Source organism: Nesoenas mayeri (assembly GCF_963082525.1).
Source record: "Nesoenas mayeri genome assembly, chromosome: 20".
In the NCBI taxonomy this organism is placed as follows: Eukaryota; Metazoa; Chordata; class Aves; order Columbiformes; family Columbidae; genus Nesoenas; species Nesoenas mayeri.
Window position 1 is genome coordinate 2,354,112 of NC_137569.1, and position 23,085 is coordinate 2,377,196.

General features: G+C 58.6%; 1 protein-coding gene across 1 annotated transcript; it reads left to right on the forward strand.

Annotated features, from left to right (window-relative positions):
* Positions 1–10,558: 10,558 nt before the first annotated feature.
* TBX2 (T-box transcription factor 2) lies at positions 10,559–20,448 on the forward strand (the record flags this gene model as incomplete). Its single annotated transcript, XM_080357258.1, has 7 exons — positions 10,559–12,206; positions 12,914–13,181; positions 15,604–15,750; positions 16,928–17,004; positions 17,086–17,255; positions 18,548–19,161; positions 20,002–20,448. Exons 1-7 carry the CDS (start codon positions 11,842–11,844, stop codon positions 20,446–20,448), a joined length of 2,088 nt encoding a protein of 695 aa, XP_080213384.1. The 5' UTR covers positions 10,559–11,841.
* Between the last annotated feature and the right edge of the window lie 2,637 nt (positions 20,449–23,085).

The window sequence follows — 23,085 nt, forward strand, 5'->3', positions numbered from 1 at the left end:
GGGTCAAGTCAGTCCACACCGATCAGGGTTTTTAACACAGTTCAAGCCAAGGTCAACTCCAAAAGTTCAAACAAAATCCAGATTAACACATACAGAAGGGATTGTGTTGTCACCAGGATGCTTGTTTCCTTTCAGGCTTTCCGAGGAGCGGCCGTAAGGGACAAAGTTCTTGCAGGGGAAGGACGACGGCTCGTCTGCCTCCGACAGCTCGGTCGCTGGTTCTTACTCAACACACAAAGTAGGATAGCGCGTAACGCACAGTGGTGTCATTGGAAATGTATTTGTTGTTGGCAGGCATTAAATCACTTTTTATAAGTGCTGCAATACGGCCATGTGGAAATTCCCAGTCTGCAAGAAGCTCCTTTGAATCAGGATGTTTTGTTTAAAGGGGAGAAGAAAGGGGGGGGCAACCTACAAACTGGGGCCATACCAAAATATTTTCAGTCTGGTTCATTGAAAAGACTGTCCTAAATTCCCCACTGTTGATAGCCCCGTAGCCAAACTGTTAAGAAAGCCTAGGGAGAAAAAAAAAAAAGGAGCAGAACTGCTATGAGGTGGCTAATTTAACTTTAATTTGATACTTTCACAGATGACCCAGCAGAATAACCGCTGAGTTCCAGCTCTTCAGTGAGGCAGCGAAAGCTGAGTGTGTTGCAACCATAACTCTATAGGGTCCCATTGAGCAGTAACTCTACAGGGGCTGATTCCGCGTGTACCCCGCTGCTCCCGCCGATGGCCCCTGCGTTTTGGGTACACACAAAAAGCCCCATTTCAACTGGGTGCCACGTGCTCTCCTCCAACTCCACCTTTCCTAAACCTCAGCAGCGATAACTCTTTTCAGGCACCAGGATAGAAAATCGCTGCTCCGCGATGGTGTCTGGAAGCTGCTCCTAAGGGAGGTTTGTCCGGACTTTAATGCAACCGGGTTTTCAATCTAGGGACGGGATCCAAACTCCACTTAAAGCAGAAATAGCCAGAGGCTCCTGGGCTTCACAGGATTTCGGACGAGCGTCTCCCGTTGTTGTGGAAATGATCCAGGTGAGTTTCTGAAAGGCCGGATTTTCAAACGCAGCGGCTGGCAGGCAGCGCAGCAAGAATGTTGTGCCATGATATAAACCACTGGCTCGAAAAGAGCCCAAAAGACATGCCGGACTTGCAGGTTTTTAAACTGTTTCCAGTAGTAGTAAGCAGCAGCCTCCTGCTGAGTTCAAAAGGCAAAACGTCTCATTTAAAGTGGGGCAGACTGTATATCACTCTGTGCATGAAGTGGAGCTCTTCTATTAAAAGTTGAGTTCAGATTTCATGAATTAACATGAAATAGTGCTTTCTTACCCTACCCTGGTTTCTATAACGAACACACGCATGTAGCATGCTTAAATCATGGGAGGGGAATGTTTTGCTGTTTGGAAAGAAGTGGAAAGTCAAAGGTTCTCCAAACTTGACAGCTTGAGGTTCAGATGAAGCCAAATCTCAGAGCCAGCCCAGGACACAACCAACGGGGCTGGCGTTTGCCGGTGCTTTGCAGAGCACGTGGGGCTCCGGCTTGGTTTGCTTTGCTGACGAAGCTCGGCCCCAACGAGCCCCATTGGAGCGCGGCGCTTTGCCCAAAGTGAGCGGATAAACCCCGTCCTGCTGTCCCATCCCATCCTGAGCAGCATCAGCCAGCCCAACAACAGGGACTGCTGGCGAGGAGGCGAAGGGAACCAACCGAGGGCAAAACACTGCCAAGATCTCCGTCCTCCTTCATCACCGGAGAACCCAGAGGAGGGTTTTGCTCCAAAGTGCAGCTGTGAAATCCCGGAACGCTGCTCCCCCTCCTCTCTGACCCTCCGAGCACGGGGCTGAACGTGCGGCGCTTTCACCGGGGCTTCCTCGGGAACTTTTTGAGGATCCAAACCGCGTCCGCGCCACGTCTCTGCATTTATTTTCTCCTTGCTCTGGCTTGTTGCTGTGCAGGGTAGGAAAGTTTGCGCCATTTCCTGTTGTCTTTCCCTTATGCTCCTGAGATATTGTAAAAATGTTCGGTATCCTCCAGTAGGTTGTAATCACTTCACCCTAATGTTTCACAGCTGCTAAGTGTAACTTTAAACCCAGCCATTTGAGTGCTTACAATTAGCGAGTCGATGGAGCTGAGATGGGGTCTTTGTGATTGCAAAAAGAGAAAATGACACTGTTTCCCCCCCCCCGCAAGTTTAAATTGGATAAAATAGGAACAAAAGTTGTGGAGATTAGGGGTTTTTTTAATGCAATAAATGATTAGTGGCTTATGTGCTAGGAAAAAATAATTGAATGCACTGCTTGGCCTGTTTCACAGATGGAAAGGTAGCGGGACAAGCCTGTGTCTGTGGCGGCAGCGCCTCGGTCCTGGTGACGGCAGGAACCCCTGCGGGAGCTGTGGCACAGCCAGGCAGCACTTCCACCCTGCTCTCCTCTGGTATAAAACCAGTTGTTTTCCCCAGCACTGGCTGGATTTTCACCCTGGTTTTGCCTCCCTGGGCACCTCCAGCCGCAGCTGCATCGGGAGATGAAGGTGCCGCATCCTGCAGTGCTCCTGGCGTTGCTGAGAGCTTGCGCAGCAGTTCCCAGCCTGCACTCAGGATCCAGCTCTCTCGAAGGTGGCAGCTCCATCCCCAATGGGTTCATCTCCCAGCGGCTCCAGCTGGGGCAGCCGCAGGAGGGTGACCCCTGGCCTCGCTGGGGGGTCACCACCATGGGCAGGGTCGGGGGCTCACAGCCTGACCTGTCCCCTCCGCCTCCTTCCCCCCATCCCGCTGGGTTTTGTTCACATCCCCAGGGCTGGGCACGATGCAGCAGGGATGCTGCTCCATGCCAGCCCTCCCTCCCCGAAAAGCAGTGTTCCTGCCACCTGACCATAAACACTAATTAATAGCAAAGCCCTGGTCTAGATCAAGGAGGACACTGAATTTTCTTAGGAACTTTGCTGCTTGAAAGGTATCTTAAATATTCTCTAGCGCTCAGCCTATCAGTAGGTCAAGTATACAGTGAGCAGTCATACGAAGTTAATTTCTAATTTAATACAATGTTAAAAGGTTGTCAGGTTAAAATCTAATCTATAAACAAGACATGAAATGTCTCTTTAAAACGAATGTCATGAACCAATCCTGGCTCAAACCACAGACTGCTGCTTCTTTTGTAGGATGTAATTACTTCCCAGTGAGTATTTACAATATTATTATAGGATGGTAATAAAAGGCCGGTGCCAGGCGTGCCCGTGCGGCAGCCCGGTGCCAGCTGGGCACTAATCCTGCTCCCACCCCGGCCCCTTCTCTGGGGAGGTGAGAGGTGCCGGCTCATGGGACTCTGCTCCTGCTCCATGCAGTGGGGAGTAGGACGGCAGAAGAAATTGCTGTTTTCACTTAAATACACCTTGAGGTTCAGGGGCATGGAGACCCCCAAATGTGTCTCTGCATCCCCCAGCGAGGAGACCTCACCAGCCCAGCACCACGGCGTTTCTCTAGCTGCCACGATGTGCCGTAACAGGCAGTCCTGGGGGAAATGATGGGTAAGCGCGTTCGTTTTTGAACAACCTGCGGAAAGGACTTTGGCAAGGTTTCACTGTGGGCTGAAGGTTACAAGCCCCGTTCAGACCAGCAGCTTAATTCAAGCAGAAAGGCAGAGGCAGCACCTGCAGCCCGGGGCAAAGAGCCGGCCCTGTCCCTGCCTCCCCATCCAGCCTCTCCCCCAGCTCCCTCCGCAGGAGGGACGAACAAGAGGACATCCCACAGCTTCTCCTCCCACACAAGAGGTGTCCACGTTGCAGCCACCTCTTAGGGTACACTGAATTTTGCTCGCGGAAGGGGAAAGTCCAGCCATCACGAGGGAGTGATGCCATTGTCCCACCCAGGTGGCTGGCCAGACCACGAGACTGCTGCTCCTGCTAGTCCAGGGTGTCTGTGGGAGCCGGGCAGGATCAGGGCTGCCCTTGCCAGGCTCAGCCAAAAAGCACCATGTGTCACCCTGCTGTAGGTCATGCGCTTGGCTTTGAAATCATGTGGGTTTATTTTCCAGTAGAAATCTCAGCAGCGCCCAAGGTTTGGCTCAGATGTGGTCATGTCTGAGCTCTCCTCTATGCCCATACAGCCCTGCAAGGTGGGGTCTGTCTGAAGAGAACTGAGATTTGGTGGGAGCAGGTGACCCCCACAAGTCTGCAGGGGAATGTGGGGTAATGTAACACCAGCGCTAGAGCCTGTGAAGCTGCAAGGGCTGTGTGGGCTCTGCTGCAGCCCCTCCACTAGCCAGGACTCCTTCCCTTCGCTGGGTTTTCTGCTAAACTCTGCTGTTCTTTGTAATTGAGAAAAGCTGCTGATGAACATCTGCACGGGCACTGTCCGCTCCGAGCCGGCTCCCGGGGTTGTTAGTGCTGGCGCTGCCGGTGCTTTGATGTGCTTGTGATTCACGGGCTTGGCCGGGGCCGCCCCGCAGATGCTGCGGGTGGGTGGTGCGGTGGGTCCCACACCAGCACGCCGCGAGGTGGGACAGCACCTGGCACATCTGTGCAAACAGCAGCCACCGGCAGCCCCTGCTTGAAACACCACGTGTGTCCTCACCGGGGTTTGAGAGGTGACCTCTCCCATGTCCTTCTGCAGAGGAGGGTACCCGGAGGCATTTGGGGAGGTCCCTGAGATGCCTCCCTCCACCCACCAGCCCATGAAGGGCAGAGGGATGGTGATGCCCACGCACCGGCTGGCACAGCCCCACCGCACCAGTGCGAAGGAGCAGCAGCCGAGCGGAGGGAGCAGAAGAGCCCTGGGCATGGGGCTGGTGGCACCAGGCAGGCAGAGCCGCAGGGCTGGGGTTTTGCTTTGCAGCCCGGGGAGCACAATCTGTGGCCTTAATCCCACCATGTCCTGCGCGCTCTCAAATCCCCTTCACTTCAATGAGCGCTTGTAGTGTCAGGCCTGCGCCGGGTGAGACGGCGCGCGGGGACGGCAGGGAGGATTTGTTCAAGAGGCACTGTTTTTAAGGTGAGATTTGAAGGATGGAAGACAGATGGCAACTAGAGAGGACAAACGGATCAAGTGAAGGGTTTGTTTTCAGCGTGGAGGGGAAAACACAGGAGGGAATTACTGCTGGCTACAAAATGGGGGCTATTAATACCTGCACTGTCTCGAGCATTGCACTTAGCCCGGCGAGCCGGGACCCTCACGGTGCCCACGGTGGGGGCCGACACCGGCCCCTTTGCAGTGCAGGAGTGTGTTTTTTCTGCTGAGATGAACTGATCCCAGTGCGGCGCTGAGTGTACCCAGACAAAGCCAGGAGAGGGGTTATTAGCCGGCCGGCGGCCCTGCCATTGTCCCCACTATCTTTTCTTCCCTTTCAGCTTCCCTCCCCGTGGCCCAGGTCTCAAAGACCATGTGTCAAGAGATTAGTGACCTGCGCGAAGGGCAATTGCTTGCTTTGTGCCGGCAGCCTGGCGTCGGGGCTGTTATTTACTTGTTATTTGGTGCTGCCTCGGTGGAGGTATCCATGGAAAAGGTGCCTGGAGAGCGATGTGCCAGCGCTGCACAGCACACGCGGGCGAGGAGCTGGGAGAGGAGGCACTTGAGGGCGAGTTTTGGTGAGCTCGCTGTGTGCCGCTACCGAGACCTCCAAATCCCCCAGGGCAGTCGCAGCAAAAACTGAAGACTTACAGTGAGGCAAGGAAAAAGCTGGGCAGCAAGAAAGTTAAACGCAGCACAAAGGTGCCCAGGCACCTCACCGGGCACGGTGCTGGAGCCAAGGCCATGATGGCACATTGCCCCTTGGCACTTTGAGTTTGCAGACTTGTTTTAAAAATTAAAAGATGGGAACAATCTGTCCTATCTCCAGAGTCCCACTCCACCTCTCTGTGTCTCTGCGGCTCAGAGAAGCACTGGTGTTATGAGGAAATGTGAATAAAAGCGATGAGAGTGGGCCCTTCTGTGCAGCGCTGGCTATATTTCAAATTTGTGCATGATGAAACACCCATGAAATGGACAGGTGCAAAGCGTATTCCTGCCCGTGATTTATTCTGTTTTTATTTTCTCAGCACTGAAATGCATTCTCCTGTAAACACAAGACGGTGATTTTCTGCAATCCTCAAAGTCAAACCTAGACCAAAACCACAACTCACGTGACATGGGAACAGCGGCGTCAGATCCTGCTGTAGATGTGATTTCAAACACATTGCCGGATTCTGTCTAAGCGGACAGGCCGAGGTGTGAGCCCCCACCAGCGCTCTGCACCCCGGGGCATTTCACTCGCCCCTCCTTTGATGCCGGGGGTCGGGCACAGCGCAGCTCAGCCTGTGGGACAGTCCCAAATCCTCACTTTTAATCTCACAGAGGAGGCGGGCACAGGTCCTAACAGCATTATTTTGTCAATATACGCAGTTTGCTAAACTCTTTTATTTAGAAGATGAACCGGCCGTGAAGCACAGCCCTGGCGCTCCCGCTCTCAGCTTGTGGGACCAACTTTGCTCGGGGAACATGGGTGGAAAACGGAACCCCGATTAACGCCGATACAGCCCCCAAAGCCGAGGGGCCCAGGGAAGGGCCGATACCGACCTCCGGGGTCCCGGCGTGGGATGCCCGCCGGAGCGCGGGGCTCTGCGGCTCCGTTTCCCCCTCGGTAGCGCAGCCGCGGTCACGCGTGGCAGCGGGTGGGGGGTGCTCGCCCCCGGCTCCATCCCATGACGGCGATGAGGCGGCGGTAATGCCATTAGCCCGGGGATTACGCGCCCGCGCCGGGATGTGACACACTTTCTCAAATGGAAGTTTTTTAAACAGAGGGATTTGCATGTTCCCCCTCTCCCCGCCCTCCGCTCCATCCCGGTCCCCGCCCGCCCCCCGCGGTGCCAGCTCGGGTTTCACGCCGCGGTCCCCCCCGCGCTGGCACGGCCCCGGCCGGAGCTCCCGTCTCCTTTTAAGGCAGCGGGCTCGGTGCGTGCGAGGCGCCGGGCCCCGACGTGGGGAGCCGGGCAGCCCCGGGGATGGGGGGCCGAGCGAGGCCGGGGGGGTCATGCCGCCGCCACGCAGGGAAGGCGCTCCGTAATTTAAAAAAAATAATAAAATCAATTAAGCGGAGGGGCTGAGCGGCCCCCCGATCAAAGCCCCGCGGACGCCACTACAGTGGGGTGCAGGCGGGGCGCAGAGGATGCGCCCCCCGCTCAGCACGGGGCGCGCAGGAGCCGCCCGGCCGGGCCGGGGTCACTCGCCGCCCGCCCTGACAAACAGGCTGGGAAATGTGTTTATAAGTCGTTCAAACTCTGGATAAACTTCAGCGGCGTTTGTGTCTGCGTCTCCCTGCCTGTTGTTATTTTCCAGAAATCTGGATTACTGGAAATATTTTCTTTAAAGCTGGAGAGAAATCTAAACAGTCTGAGAGCAGGGGGAGCTCGGGGGGGCGGCCCGGGGACTGCCGCGCTGGCGGGGCTCCTCGGGTTTCCCCTCGCCGGGCCGCGCACGGACGGGGCGCGCAGCTCCGCTCCCGCGCAGCCGGAGGAGGGAGGCGGGAGGACGGCGGTGCCGGGGCTGGTGTCGGGTCGGGCATCTCTCTCGGTCGCTGTCGATAGAAGTGCACCAGGCGGCCCCGGTGCCCGGCACATCCCGGGCAGCTGTCGCTGCTCAGCGCGGCCCATCTCCGCCCCCCGTGACGGGCACCGGAGCACCGGGAAGGTGTGTGAGGAGGCGTTTTCCCAGCATCTCCCGGGGACAAGGGGATTCCCACCCCGCCGAGGGGTGTGAGGGGAGATGCGACACCCCGGGGGAAGGAGGTGGAGGATAGCGATCCCTGCCGCGAGTGGGTACGAGCAAAAGAGGGCAGTTTCCTCACACGTGGGGTTATTTTCCTCTCCAGGTGGAGTGGGAGAAGCGGGGCCGGAGAAGCTGTCGGCGTCGCGAGGCCGCCCCTCGCCAAGGGGGGAACCCCGGGGCTGGACGCATCACCGAGTCCCGCGGGGGCCCAGCACACGTCGGGCCTCTCCTGTGAGGGCGAAGGGCTCCTGCCGCGGTCGGGACCTCCCCAACCCGCACCTGCGCGTTCGCTCCGGACCATGCAGCCGGAGGTGTCAGACGTCCGCAGGTCTGTCTGTCCAGCTGCTCCCGGGGTAGCAGCGAGAAGCCCAGCCAAGCGGCACCGTCCCCCTCCCTCCACGGCACGTCCCTTTCCCACTCCCATTTGAATCACCCACTCTCGGGAAGGTGCGAGCGGACTCTCCTGCCCGGCCCCGTCGGGCCGCCCTCCGCGGGAACCAGAGGAGTCCCTTGCCGTGGCATCAGGGCCGGGAATGAGGGGGGCCGATGGATCGCCCTCAACGCAGGAAAATCCCTTTTGCCTGGAGCCGGAGAGCCCGCGGCCGGTGCGCCCGGCGCAGCCCCGTCGTGGGGGAGCACTCCCCGGGGCGCGGGGCCGCCACAGCCCGGTGCAGCCGGGAGGAGGGGAAGGCAGAGGCCCGGCTGCTTGTGAGAATTGTTATTTTTCATCAATCACCCGCAATTTGTGTAAGTGCCCCGGACAGGACACCAGCCGTCCTGCTGGCTGGGGTCACGGAGACAACACAGCGATGGAGAAGAGCAAATTGCATTTGCTCACCAGCTCACAGATCCAAATTACGGCCTTCGCATGGCGCGGGGAAGGGAGCGAAAGGTCCATGTGACATGAGGGAAATATGAAGGACTTTGACAGGTCTTAAACGGCCTGGCGCCAAGGCCTAAGTCTACCGGCTAAAAATAGAAAAGGGATGATGAGTGGAGATGGGCAGAGATGAAAGGGGAAGAGCGAGCGGGACTGCGCTGCGGAGCGGGTGGAGCGCGGGGGCGGCCGGGCCGGCCCGGTTCCCCCGGGCTGGCCCACAACGGATCCCCGGGGCAGCCCGGTCGCCCCCGTCACAGCCCGGGGACCGCTCGCCAGCACAGCCCCGGGCCCGCAGGCGGCCAGGGCGACTCCCGGGAGCCGGACACGGTGGCCCCGAGCGCTGCAGCGACCTGGGGCGGGAAGGGAAAGAGACACCCCTTGTCTCCGACCCCCGGGGAAAGGCTGGCCTCGGGGTGGGGGGCAAAGCTCATCTCTCCTAGACGGGGAGGACGGTGCGATGCCGGATTTTGACCGGCCGCAGGCATGGCCGGCCCATCCGTGCATGGGCGCAGGATCCTGGGGCTGTGGCTGGATCTGCCCCAGCGAGTCAGTGCCTGGCTCCCCGTTATCCCCCCACCCCCGGCAATCCCATCGGTGATCAATGCTACAGAGGGTCGGGGAGACGAGGCTGCTCTGGGTCGGTTTTATTCTGTAGGCGAGTGCGTTTGCGACGTTCCCCGATGTGGGGGGTGCGACCAGGGGTCCTGGGCCCCCTGGGCTGGGGGGATAGGAGACCTTTCCTTGCTGCAGTCGACCCCGCTGCCTCCAGGCCCCGATGGGCCGGCCCCAGGGAGCTGCGGACAAAGTGTCTGCGACACAGTCGCCCCCGGCATGGGGTGATGCCATCCGGAGCAATGAGAGGCTCCGGTTTTGCTTTGTGAGGGGGAATTAAAAAAAAAAAAAAAATACAAGCAAGCCCCCTTTTTGCCAAAGCTGCCGTCAGCAGTTTTCCGCGACGGCGAGGAAGCAAAGTCCAAATCGGGTCTAAATTTCAGTCCCTGTTCTCCGTTCAATGGTCAGCGGGACACCCCTCCCACACCCTCCCCACCCCCCTACCCCGACCCCGCACCGCGGCCGGTCCCGGCTGGGGCAGCCCCGAGGGGCCGCGTTGTGCCCGCCCCGTCGGGCGCGGTGGCGGGACCGGGCACTGCAGGCAGAGGTGAACCTGCCGCGGGACACGGGCAGGTTGTGACCGCCCCCCAGAATAGCCCGGGCTTGGGTTTGGACTCTGCGTGGAGCAGGGAGGCAGCGAGCGAGGATCGCTATCGACAGGATGAACCGGGATGGGGAGGGGGCAGCCAGGGTTCCCCGCGTCCCACCCTGCACGAGGGGCAGCGAAACGCGGCCCCGAAGGCTCGGAGCTGCTGCGGCCGCGCCTCGCCGCGCATTCGCGGAGCAGTAGGGCCGAGGGGGAGAGCGGGTCGGGGGGCAGAGGAGGGGGCCGGCCCCCACTCCCTCGTCCCGCCGGATCGCAGCGCAGGCGGCGGGGGCAGGAGCCTTGGAAGGATGGCAGGGCGCTTTTTGAAGATTTGGGGGTAAATATGAAGTGACAAGAGACGGGTCTTTATTGTGAGGGCTCAGCCGCCTGGCGCCAGGGCCCTCTTCAGCCACCGCGGCCCTCAGTTAATCAGCGCAGATCTCCAAACCGACCTCTCCGCGGGGACACCCACCGCGCCCGCAGCCCCCCCGAGCCCCGGCGCGGCGGGACCGGGCCTAATCCCTCTGCAAACAGCCCCGGAGTGTCTCTTTCCGCCTTATCTGCCTCCCTCTGCCCCGGTAAACAGCCCCTCCGCCTGGGCACAGCCGCGCCGGCCTTCGGCCGCGCACCGACGGCGGGGTCTGCGCCTCTGCCGTGGGCACGGGGCTGCGGGCGGACCCCCCCACCTCACCCGTCGGTGCGGCTGCCGGCAGGGCGGGGGGCGACGGCAGGGAGCGACTCACCCGCGCTGGAGGTCGCCACTCGGGGCCTCGCCGCCGGCCGCCGCTCTCCGCCGGGCCGCGCTCCCGAAGGCCGCCCCGTCGGCGCTGCGCAGCATTGCGCGGCGGTGCGCGGCTGTGCGCGGAGCGGCGGGCGGGGCGCGCCCCACCTCGATCCGCTCTCCAGGATCTGTCGTAAGACGGCAGCCGCCGAGCTCCCCCGGCCGCTCCCCCCTCCCCGGCCCGCCGCCCCCGCACAGACCGGTGGGGGCCCTTTGCAGCCGCCCCCCCGCCCCCGAGGCCGGGCGGACCCGGGCGCCGCTCCCCGCTCCGCCAAGGTGGCTCCGCGCTGTCCCCGCACCGGCGGCGGCCGCTCCCCGGCCGCGGCGCAGCCAGGGCTGACCCGGTATGCGGAAAGGAGCCGGGGGTGGGATTTCGAGCACTTTTCTCTGTCATTGGTTAATATTTTATTCTGTTGACATGTTTTCTTACTGCCGATGCTTCCGACACCTTCTCCTTTTTTTTTTCTTCTCCTTTTTTTTTTTCCCCTTCTTCCCTTCCTCCCTCCCTCCGCGACCCCCCCGCCCCGCGCCCCGGAGCTTGGCCGGAGCTGTCAAAACCACGCCTATGCAGATCCACAATTGGTCTGAAACGCGTAAAATCAGCAATCAAGGGGGCTTGGCTCATTAGCGGGCGGATCAGAGCAGGAAGGACATGTGAGATAGTCACAGTTTTACAGAGATCAGGACAAGATCTAACCGTTTCCACTCCGGCTCCTTTAGCCATGAGCAACCCTCGCCCCAGCGCCGTCCGCGGAGCGCGCAGCCGGGCCGGCCCCGCCGAGGCGCAGCCAGGGCCCGCGGGGGTGTGAGGGCAGCGCGGCCGCCCCTGCCCCGCCGCGCCCCGCGCCGCTCCGCGCAGCCCCGCGCCGGCTTTTGTTTCTATTTTAGTGTTGGGAAGGACTTTACCGGGAGGGCTCTCTCCCTCGCTCGCTCTCCCTCGCTGCAAGAACAACAACAAAAAATAAGGACCTACTGTCTCCCCTCCGCAGACCGGGAGTCCCAGGAGCCGGGAACTGCCTCTATTTTTTTCATCTTCTTTTTATTTTTTTTCCAGATCTAGTTCCGCTGTTTTTTGGCTTTTTTGCGTGTGTGTGCGCGCTTTTTGTGTGTGTGTGTTGTTGATTTTCCTTCCTCTTCCAGAGACTCGAGCGAGTTCGCTGGACAAGAGAGAGAAAAAGAAATTAAACCCGCACACACACATTTTTGTAAAGGGAATCCCTCTTTTTCTCCTGGATTTGTGGATGCACCGATGAGAGATCCAGCCTTCCCAGGGACTGCCATGGCTTACCACCCCTTCCACGCACCCCGGCCGGCCGACTTCCCCATGTCCGCTTTCCTCGCAGCCGCCCAGCCTTCCTTTTTCCCCGCTCTGGCTCTGCCTCCGGCGGCGCTGGCAAAGCCCATGCCGGACCCCGGCCTGGCCGGGGCGGCCGAGGCCGGGCTGCACGTCTCGGCCCTGGGACATCACCACCAAGCCGCCCATCTGCGCTCGCTCAAGAGCCTGGAGCCCGAGGAGGAGGTCGAAGACGACCCTAAAGTAACGCTGGAAGCCAAAGAGCTTTGGGACCAGTTTCACAAGCTGGGGACCGAGATGGTGATCACCAAGTCCGGGAGGTAAGAGCCGGCCCCGCGCAGCCCCGCGGAGCCCGCCCCGCACCTGCGCGGCCGCGCAGCGCCCTCGCCCCTCCGTTTCGTCCCGCTTCCCCCGGTGCTCCCCAGATTTGCCCCGATTAATTCACGCGGGGAATTTCGATCCCTGCATTTTTTTGTTCGGAGGTATTTACACTCCTGGCTTTCCCCATACGCCCCAATTATTAGTTTTCCGAGTGCGATCCCAAATTAAATTTGTGCGCGCTAATTGAGCGCCCGTAATCCCCCGTTGTATTTGTTTACGCCACTGCCCGTCCCTTCCTTTCCTCTTGCCAAACTTTCCCCGCGACCGGGGTCGTCCCCGTCCCTGCCCGTGTCCTCGTCCCCGGGGGAGGGCAGCGCCGGGGCTGGCGGGGTGCTGGGTGAGAGATTCGTCGGAGGACAGGGGAATGGGCTGAAATCCAGGATGCGTTTTCGTTCATTATTTCCCAGAATGGGATTTTTTAGCATTTTCCCAACTTTCTGCCCTGGGTGAGGGCAGCAGAGTCGGGTGAGAAGCAACGGGACGTTAGAAAGTCTGGAAATCCTCAGTGAAGCTAAACTAAAAAATGGTGGTTTCGGAGCAGCCGCCGAGGCCGGGCGGTGCGGGGCGGCTCGGCGGGGCCGCGGCCGTCGGGGGTCGGCGGCGGGCAGGCGGGAGCAGCCCTGTACCGCTCTGGGTCTCTCCGCAGGAGGATGTTTCCCCCGTTCAAGGTGCGTGTGAGTGGCCTGGACAAGAAGGCCAAGTACATTTTGCTGATGGATATAGTGGCGGCCGACGATTGCCGGTACAAGTTTCACAACTCCCGCTGGATGGTCGCCGGGAAGGCCGACCCGGAGATGCCCAAGCGCATGTACATCCACCCCGACAGCCCGGCCACGGGGGAACAGTGGATGGCCAAACCTGTTGCCTTTCACAAGCTCAAGCTCACCAACAACATCTCGGACAAGCACGGCTTTGTAAGTGCGGCTGAGGGGCAGAGCGGAGTCCCCCGAGCAGGGACCCCCGGAGAAGGAGTGGGGTCTGCCCGGTGCCGGTCTACTCTGTCCGGGGAAAACCGCTGGGCTTTAATGGCTTCTCCCCACACGGCAACAGCACAAGCGGGGCTGGGCTGGACGGCGGGGCCTTGCCGGGCCCTACGGTGGCCTGGCTGTCCCGCAGCCCCCCGGCCCCTGCTCCTACCCGGCATCGAGGGACAGCTCCCCACTGTCCTGGGGATGACTCCCCCGAGGGGAAATGGAAGGCCTGACTGTGGGCAGCCTTGGGGTCCCCTTGGCTCTCTCATCCCCGGTCTCCGCGGCCTGTTCTGCCGCCTTTCCCCAGCGCTTGGGACTCTGCGGGAAGCGGGATTTAAGGGGGTGGATGTGCGGGGCCGAGGCCGTGTCGGGGGATGCAGCGAGGGCAGCCCCGACGGGGAGGCAGCCGGGCAGGTGCAGCCCAGGCTGCGCTGCGAACCGGGCCAGGACCGCGATGCTGGGGGCGGCAGCACCTGCGGTGGGTTTTTGAGGCCGGGAGGCAGGACCGGAGCCCTTGATATGCTGCGGCTCCTCACTGACTGCTTCTGAAATGTTCCCAAACGCCCCTATGAATTCTCCTGTTGATCATATCTACATCACCTGCCGGAGGTTAAAAAAAGAAACCAAAACCAACCAACAAACAGAATAAAAAATAAAGGCAAAAAAAAAAAAAAAGCAACAGCCCAAACAAAATAAAACAAAAAATATTGAGATTTGGAAAGAAAGAAAGAAACGGAAGCGTGTTGGCAATTTGCAGAGATCCGCAGAAAGCGGGGTCAAAACGCCAGGGGAGCGTGATCCTGCGTGAATGCACGGGGGGAAAAAATCACGGCGCACAAGCCGGCTATCTTTAGCCTCTGGACAAGCATTTAGGGCGATAAAAGGAAAGTTCGTGGTCCAGCGTTGGTGATACGGTAATTAGTGGGGAGCCGGGGCCGGCAGAGCCGCGGGACACGGCGCTCAGGTGGGCGAGCCCTCAGCAGCTGCCTGGGAACTTTTCTCTCTTTTTATTTATTTTTATTTAATTTTAAGGCAGGAAACAGAGTCTTTCTTAAATAATACATTACAAGGTTATTTATAGACAGGAAGGTAAATCGATACAGAGAGAGTCTAAAAAAATAGCTTTTTTTTTTATACTGGGGAAAAACTAGTTTGATTCAGTGTTTTTAACGGTTCGTCTCCTTCAATTAAAGATTTCTGTTATCTGTCGTTGTCTAAAATCCGGACTGTGTTAAATCTGGGAGATGAGGGTTTAGCCAGTGCCCATCTGGTCAGAGAGGGATGATTATTTTTTTTTCAAAGAAATGCAGATTTGCACGGCTGAATGATACTTTTTGCACCATTTTCGCGATAAATCCCGTGTAGATGATATCAATATAGTAGCGATCCGACAGGTGATTATTGCTGGGGTTAAAAAAAAAAGGGGGGGGATTTTTTTTTATTGCCTTCTAAAACGAAATGAAGTGATAATTATTTAGCCATTTGGCCGTCTTTATTTGACAATAATTACTCAAGCTTTCGCCGTTTCCCTACCAATTCCGCTCGGTAAATACTACATTTCAGCCCTACCACAGCAGGTTGGGGAATTATTTAATCACTATCGGGCAGGAAAACGTTGAGCGGTGCGGGCAATGAGGGGCAGGGGGTCGGAGCTGCCCCCGGGGCGCGACTCGGGGCGTTCAGCCGCTTCCAAAAATCCTCAGCCAAATAGCGCTGGATTCGGTTTGGATTTAAAAAAAAAATAATGATTAAAAAAAAGGCAATAGGGTAGAGAATGGCTTTGAGTGTTGGCGACGCTTTCAGACACCTGGTTGGGAAAGAAAAATGTCTGTTCCTTCTGCAGCATTGCTCCGAGATATAAATTTAACATGGCTCATGGTGAAACGCTCCTTTCACGTCGCAGGCGCTGGCTGGGGCTGGCACGGGTTTCTGCCGCCACCGGCACGAATCGAGAGGCTTTTTACCGTTACATTTTTGTGGTGGTGAGGTAGAGTATTTTTATTTTTTTTTAAAGGACGGAAATATGAAAAGCGCTGAGAAATGTGTCGGAAACTCGCCTCGCTTTTGCAGGGTTGTAATAAAACGGGGAGATCCCTCTTGCTTCTTTATTGCCGTGCTTAACACCCGCAAAGATGCTGCTGTGCCTGCCTTCCCCTGACCTCCTTATTTGGGGGCAGATCGTGCAATGACATAAACAAAAAACGAATCTCCCTCTGGCATCCATCGGCATTCCTTCCTCACGGTGAAATATTTTTTTGGTTGTTTTTCGGGAGAATAGGGATTTTCTGGGGGAGGTAGCTAAACGCACGTAACATGGACCATGAGGCTGACGGCAGCTGCGGGTTGTGCTCTCTCGCCCACTCAGACCATCCTGAACTCCATGCACAAGTACCAGCCCAGGTTCCACATAGTCCGGGCCAACGACATCCTCAAGCTGCCCTACAGCACCTTCCGCACCTACGTGTTCCCCGAGACCGACTTCATCGCCGTCACTGCCTACCAGAACGACAAGGTACGGCCCGGCAGCCCCTGGGCTCTCCCTGTCCCTGCCCATTCCCTGTCCTTACCCCTTGCTCTCACTCCTGTCTCATCCCTTACCTCTTATTCGGTTGTATTTGTGTACGTGCATGTCTGTGAGGATGTTTTGGGGGAGAGTGGCCAAAGGGAATAACAGTAGAAAGGTTAAAGCCCAAGCCCTCAGAGCAGGAGATGCCCTTCATACTATTATTATTGCTATTGCTAATACTAAATCCATTGCTATTATTAATATTTCTATTATTACTATTAATAATTTCCTCCTGGGCTTCACTGCACCTCTTCTGGGCCGCAGGAGTCTTTGCCACAGGCCCAGCTCAGAGTAAAGCTCTGCGGCCTGGGCAGCCTCATGGAGAAGGTGCCCTGGGCTCAGGAGGAGCCAAAAAAATAGAGCCAGATAAGCTAATTTTAGTTGCTTTCGTGATTTAGCAAGTGTTACCCTGTGAGCAGCAGAGCCAGGAGAGCCTGGTGGGGAGCGGAGAGCCTCTGGCAGCCCCCTCCAAGGGTTGTGTGTGTGTGTTTTAACCCAAAAGCTGACCCCCACCTCCACCCCTGGCTGCTGATGCTAATTGACAGCTCTGTCTGAGGGTCCTGGTGGGCTTGTTTCCCTCGTAAAGTTTATGGCGAAGAGTCACAATCGATTAAAGACCACTTTGTCTGCTCGCCCGCCGCAAGCTGCGCGGGGCAGCCACCGGCCGGTGGGCCCCGTCGGGTCGGGCGGCAGCAGGCGGGGGACGCGGCGGGGCCGTGGCGGCCGGGCGGGGGTTGCAGCGGGGCCGGGCAGCCCTGGGTTTTTCCAGCGCCCCTCTCGGGGCCGTGTTTCAGAGCCATGCATTATTGAGCGCCCTAATGTCGCCGGCCCCAGAAGCCCGTGGCGGGGAGGTATAAGAATAGCTTTTAACCAGCGCCGCGCGGCTCAGTCGCCATCTTCTCTCCGGGGGGCCGTGAAAAATAACTTCCTATCATTAAGACTCTATTAATAATTTAAGCCCAAACCTCAGCATCATTTTTAATAAAGCATGCGGTGTGTTAAAGCGGAGCCGCGGTGCGTTTCGCAGCCTGTGCAGCGCACCCCGTGCTCCCCGACGGCGGCGAGTTGGGGGGAGGCGGGCGAGGGCTTCACGCCTCCTTTCTTCTCCGTCTCCCCCCAACAGATCACCCAGCTGAAAATCGATAACAACCCATTCGCCAAGGGCTTTCGGGACACGGGCAATGGCCGGCGGGAGAAGAGGTAAGGGGTGTCCGTGTGTCCCCCCCTGCTCCGCGCCCGCGGAGGGCCGGGCCGTGCCCGACGCTGCCTCTCGCCCCGTAGGAAGCAGCTGTCGCTGCCGTCCCTGCGGATGTACGAGGAGCCCTGCAAGCCCGACCGCGACGGCGGCGAGTCGGACGCCTCCTCCTGCGAGCCCTCGGCGGTGCGCGACGCCCTCCACTCCCCCGTGGGTCCCCTCCCCAGCCCCCTGCGCCTCAAGGGCAGCGGCAGAGGTAATGGGGCGACCCCCGGCTCGGCTCCCATCCTCCTCTGGCTTCCCTGGCGTCGGGGCAAAAAAATGGGGGGAGGCTGGAAAGAGACGCGATTCCCAAATTTGCCCAAACGTCGGGTTTCTGCTGACTCGGGGCCGGTGGGTGCCAGATTCTGTGGGGAAGAAAGGTCGAACTAGCAGAGAAAAAAAGATGGGGATGGGCACGAAGGAGCGCAAGGGTTGAAAGGACAAGAAGAGAGCAAACGCGAATGGCATTCGTGGGTTGCAACGTTTTCCTGTTTATACATTATTGTAAACAAGATGAAATGGCAAAGCAGCCCGTGCGCTAGACGTGTTTGCCCGTTTCCCCGCTGGTGCCTGCCCTGCCTTTCATGGCCAGCTCAGAGTCCCCTGGAAAAAAAACATTAATACATCTGAAAGGGGAAAAAATGTTGTAACTCCAGGGCTTCAAGCTGGTAAATGAACATAAACTAGCAGTTCCCACGCTGCAGTTTTTAGATGCTGGATTTTGTCTTGCCGCACTATCAATCTGCTGCTCTTTAAACTTTCCACCAGCCCGATTCCCTGCAAACCTTCATCAAAATTGCAACCCCCTCCTCCCCGAGCTGGTGGGAGGGTTTATTACACCCCTCTCCTCTTTCAAAGGCTTCCCCGAATATTCGTCCCAGCCTGCAGAGCTTCACCTAACCCGCACCAAAATGTTGTTTTCGTTTAGCGGGTGCCGGGCGGGCAGGGGCTCTGCTCCCCTCGCCTTCGCCATCCCCTTCCCTCTCACCCCCTTCCTTCTCTGAGAGCTCAGTGGGTGTTTTAAATTGAAGCCCGTTTTAGGAAAGTCTGTACCATATCTCTTGCCTTAAGACTGCCTCTTTAACCTGTGTCAACCTGCACGTTTGGAATAAATCCACTGTGTACTGTTGATCAGCTCCATGTAATTAAATATATACAGGACCATTTCCTCCAGCGCTGTCCACCCGCCCATGCTCTCTTCATCCCCCGCTCCACAGCCCGCTTTGAGTTCGCAGCTAATGAGAGCGATGCCGTAATACGTTTTGGTTCTCCATCAAACATGTTTTTCCTGTTTGGCAAAGCAACTGCTGTTGTTAATCCCCTTTCCCCAAAGCAACCATGGCGTGAGGGCCCATTGCTGACCCCAAAATGAGTTTCTCCCATTAAGAACGATCAGGACTTTGCCACCGCAATCTCTCCCCGACACCAGGGCCCTCACAACCGTTGTGCTCCTCACCTCCCCTGGGTGTTTCTGCTCTGACCCTGTGCCCCTCCATTCCCTTGCAGAGGAAAAGCCGGGGGCCGACAGTGATGCAGAGGTGGAGAAGGTGCCCGAGGAGCGGCCGACAGCAGCAATCAGCCCCGGTGGGGAGGACACGACGCCCCGTGGCAGCCCCCGCTGCCCAGAGGAGCGGAGCAAGGAGAGGCGCAGCCCGGAGAAGGTCAAGGATGGTGTGTCCCCTCGGGAGGGTCCTGGTGAGGGCCTGTTCGGCACCCGAGGCCTGGAGAAGGACAAGATGGAAGGACGGAGGAAAGAGCCAGACCCGGGCAAGAAGGATGCAGAAGGTGGTGGGTTAGGCAAGGAGGCCTTCGCCCCACTGATGGTGCACACGGACAGCCCCCCACACCTGAGCGCCGGGCACCTGCAGAGCCTGACGCTCTCCGGCCTCCATGGGCAGCAGTTCTTCAGCCCCCTGGGCGCTGGGCAGCCCCTCTTCATCCACCCGGGACAGTTTGCTATGGCCCCCGGCGCCTTCTCCGCCATGGGCATGGGACACTTGCTGGCCTCAGTGGCCGGCGGGGGCAGCCTGGAGAATGGAGCTCTCTCGTCCGCCCCAGGTGCAGCAGGGACAGCCACCCCCTTCCCTTTCCACCTCTCCCAGCACATGCTGGCCTCTCAGGTAAGCCCTGACGCCCACCCTGTGTCCCTGTCCTCCTCCCACTGTCCATCCAGGCCCTGGGCTCTCCTCTTCATGTCATTCCTCAAAGCTCCTTAATTGAGCAGAGCACTTCACGGGCACAGGGCAGACCAGGACGGCATCACCCCCAGTGTGAGGACACGAAGGCGGACCAGTGCCAGTCAGGAACTGTTGGTGCCCCCAGCCTCCTCCATGCCCCCTGCAGCCCATGGCGCCAAGGGGCTGATGCTACCCCAGACCCCTGATGTGCTGCCTGGTGTGGCACAGACAGGACATAGGGGACATATTGACCTCGGGACTGATTTGAGAAGGAATCTTCCTCTTTTTTTATTTTTTGCAGCTGTATGGTTCCCCATAGGCAGGGGCAGAGTCAGGAGCCATGGCCCTGCCTGACCCAGCCGTCCCCATCTCCCTGCCAGCCCCAAAGCAGCTTCTGCACTCATGTTGCTTTTGCCAGACCCTATGATGAAATGCATAAAGATGTCCTTGAACTACCCTAATTTATCGAATATACTTAACAATGTGTTTTAATGTGGTTAAAGGTCTGTGATGCTGCACAGATGGGGACATGCAGTGTGCGAGGAGGTGCAGGGATAGGGCAGGTCGAGGAGGGAGTTTTGGGCCCAGGTTGGTTTGGGTTGGTTGAGACTCTCCAGCTATATCCTCTCCCTCAGCCTGTCCTACAGGAATATCCCCGCGCTGTGTTTTTATTACACCAGGGTGTCTGCTTTTCTCAAGGGAACACTGTCTTGGGGACAGGCAAGAGGGAGGATGCAGTGGCACACTGGCACATCTCTCACCCCTCTCTCTTTCTCTCCACAGGGAATCCCGATGCCCACCTTCGGCGGACTCTTCCCCTACCCCTACACCTACATGGCGGCGGCTGCGGCGGCCGCCTCGGCCATGCCGGCCACCAGCGCGGCGGCTGCTGGGCCGCTCTCCCGCAACCCCTTCTTGGGCAGCAGCCGCCCCCGCCTGCGCTTCAGCCCCTACCAGCTCCCGGTCACCATCCCTCCCAGCACCAACCTGCTGACCACCGGCCTGCCCGCCAGCCTCAACCCCGGCTCCGAGGGCTCCAAGGCCGGCAGCAGCCGGGAATCCAGCCCCCTCCCCGAGGTGCCCCTGCACAAGGGGGGCAGCCAGCGCCCCACCGCCTCCCCCAAGGGCTCCCTGAAGGAGTCCCTCAATGAACTGCAAAACATCCAGAGACTGGTGAGCGGGCTGGAGAGCCAGCGGGAGCTGTCACCCGGCAGGGAGTCCCCCAAGTGACCGGTGGGGTGGGCAGCGAGCCCTCCCGGCGGGGCGGAGAAGCACTGGTATTTTGTACAGCACAGTATAAATATTTATTGCGGAGAGAGGGCTGGGGGCAGATGGAGACTGGAGCAGAGGGATGAAGCCCCACTGAGCAAGCGGATCCACCACCCCATAGCCAGGAGCGAGAGGTGGGAGCACAAGGCTCAACCGCCCCCCGGGCTGTGGGGCTGGGAGCGGCTCCCCCCCATCCAGCACAGCCGCGGAGCCCCCCGGCCCCTCCGCTCCCCCGCTCCGGGCACTGGGCAGCTCTGGGGGGGGGTCAAGAAGCTGGCGCTGAGGGACCCGATGGATGGGGCGGCCCCGGCCCCAGTACCGGGGAGGTGAACGGGGTTGAAACCTCATCTGTGCAAGGGGCGAGGGAGGAAACAGGATTAAAAGAAAAAAGAAATAAGAAAGGAAACACGGCAAATAAATCGCCTCGGCAGCCGCCGCCGCGCAGAGCTGGTACGGCGGGGGGAGCCCTGCGAGTACCCGGGCAGATATTTATGAAATAAATGGTAATTTGTGTAAATAAGCTATAAGGATCCCAGAATATGCAAATTGGTATTAATTTATTCAGAGTTGTACATTGGTGTGTACATAATATTTAGAGTTTAACTCATCGCATTTAAGTTTTGTTTTGGTTTTATTTTTTTTTTTCATTTTACATGAGCATATATATTGTAAATGAAAACTATTTAGCTCTTTGTGATTGAAGGAGATATCGGTTTCTTTAACTGTGTTTTAAAATATTGTTCATCCCGCCTGTTCTCTAGGACAATCATGTACCACCAGTAAAACAAATTTTTGGAGTAATTGAAACTAAGATTTCAATTCTCTAATGGACTTTTGCAAGAAAAAAAAAAACAACATGAATCCAAAACGTAACTAAAATATCGCTACAGTGCGGGGTATAGAAAATGCAGGAATAAACCTCAGGTTTTTATTTTTCACTCCAGAACATTAAAAAAAAGAAGTATAATAAATTTAAATATCACAGGACTGCGCTCTATATTTGTTTTAAAATAAAAAGATACATGATTTGCAACGTGCTGGTTACTCGGATATCTGTCTGTCCAGTTTTGATGAATTCTCACATCTTTCAATAAAAAAACTACTCGGAGAAGTCCTGCCGGCTCCCGCTTGTTTCATTCCCGCCGCCTTCCCGGAGCCGCTCGCCCCGTCGGGGCCGCCGCTCCTCCGCAGGTGCGCAGCGTTGCGCGGCCGGCCCGGCCCACGCCGGAGCTCGTTTCCCGCAGCGGCGGAAGGGGCCGCGCATCCTCGGCGGCTTCCTCGGCCATAGCGCGGGCTACCGGGCACCGCGTTTGATGGGGAAAGATGAAAATCCCCCGAGGTGCGCGGCCGCCCTCCCCGGCGCAGCGCTCCGCGGGGGCTCCGGGGACGGGGAACATCCAGCGGCTCAGCCCGGTGCGGGATTTCTGCGCTCAAGGCCTTTGCCCGCCCCACAAGCCGCCCCGCAGCAGGGGGGATCCGGCAGGTGCGCAGGGTGGAGCGCAAAGGCGTTAGTGGGTGCGTTAGCGGGTGCGCACGGGGATGTTCCGGGTGCATCGGGGGAGGATGCGGCGCCAGGACCCCCGCGCGGGTGCGGATCTACCCGCATCGTCCTCGGAGTGCAGCGGGACTGCCCGGGGGTGCGCGCCGGTGCCACCTCGGGAGGGCATGGCCCGGGCATGCCGGGACCGTCCCGCCGTGCTGCGGGGATGCGCACCGGGACCGGCGGGAACGGGAAACGCTCAGGTACACCGGTACCGGCGGGGATCGGGGTGCTCTAGTTACGTTGGCACCGGCGGGGAAGGGATGACCCGAGCACGGCGGTACCGTCGGGGATGGGGCTGCCCCGGGGCGGGCGCTGTGGGTCCCCAAATCTGCCCCCACGTTCGGAGCCGCTCGGGGCGTTGCGGGGCGCGGTCGAGGAGGACGCAAACAGCCCTTTTCCTCACCAATTACCCTTCTACCGTTCCGGGGAAGATTTATGAACGCAATCGCGGGTGGGGGCGGGGGCGCGTCCCCACGGGCGCGGAGGCGCAGTGCCGGGCGCAGGGCGCCCTCTGCTGGAACCGCCATGCACCTGCCGCCGCTCAGCCCCGACGGGGAGGGTCGTGGGCGGCCGCGGCTCCTCCCCGAGCTCCCCCGGGCCCCCACCTCAGCACTCCGGGGGTGGCTGCAGGCAGGGAACGGGCTGTGGAACCCCCCACCCCATCGTGGTAGCATCTGAGGGGAGATGCTAGGGCTGTGCTCCCCGACGGTGGGAGCGGAGCTACTGTGGCTCCCCCAGAGGAGCAGAGCCTTTTCTGTCAGTGCAGGGGGGGACTGTCAGGCTGGGAACTGCTTAAACAGAAGGAGGGAAGTGTAATTACTAAAATTAAGCTTGTAGGATCATTTCTGAATAAACATCACTCAGATGAGTAACAATTTAACAGGCTCTGCTTTTAGCAAGGGGGCACAGCATGTGCCAGTGTGAGGGCTCACCAGCCCTTGCCACTACCCTCCTGGCCATGCTGGGTTTAGACTAAGCTGGCTAGAGCAAGCACAGCGGGGAAATGGTGCCTGTGCTGCTGAACAGAGCCAGTGCTGGCAGAGCCTCATGCCAGG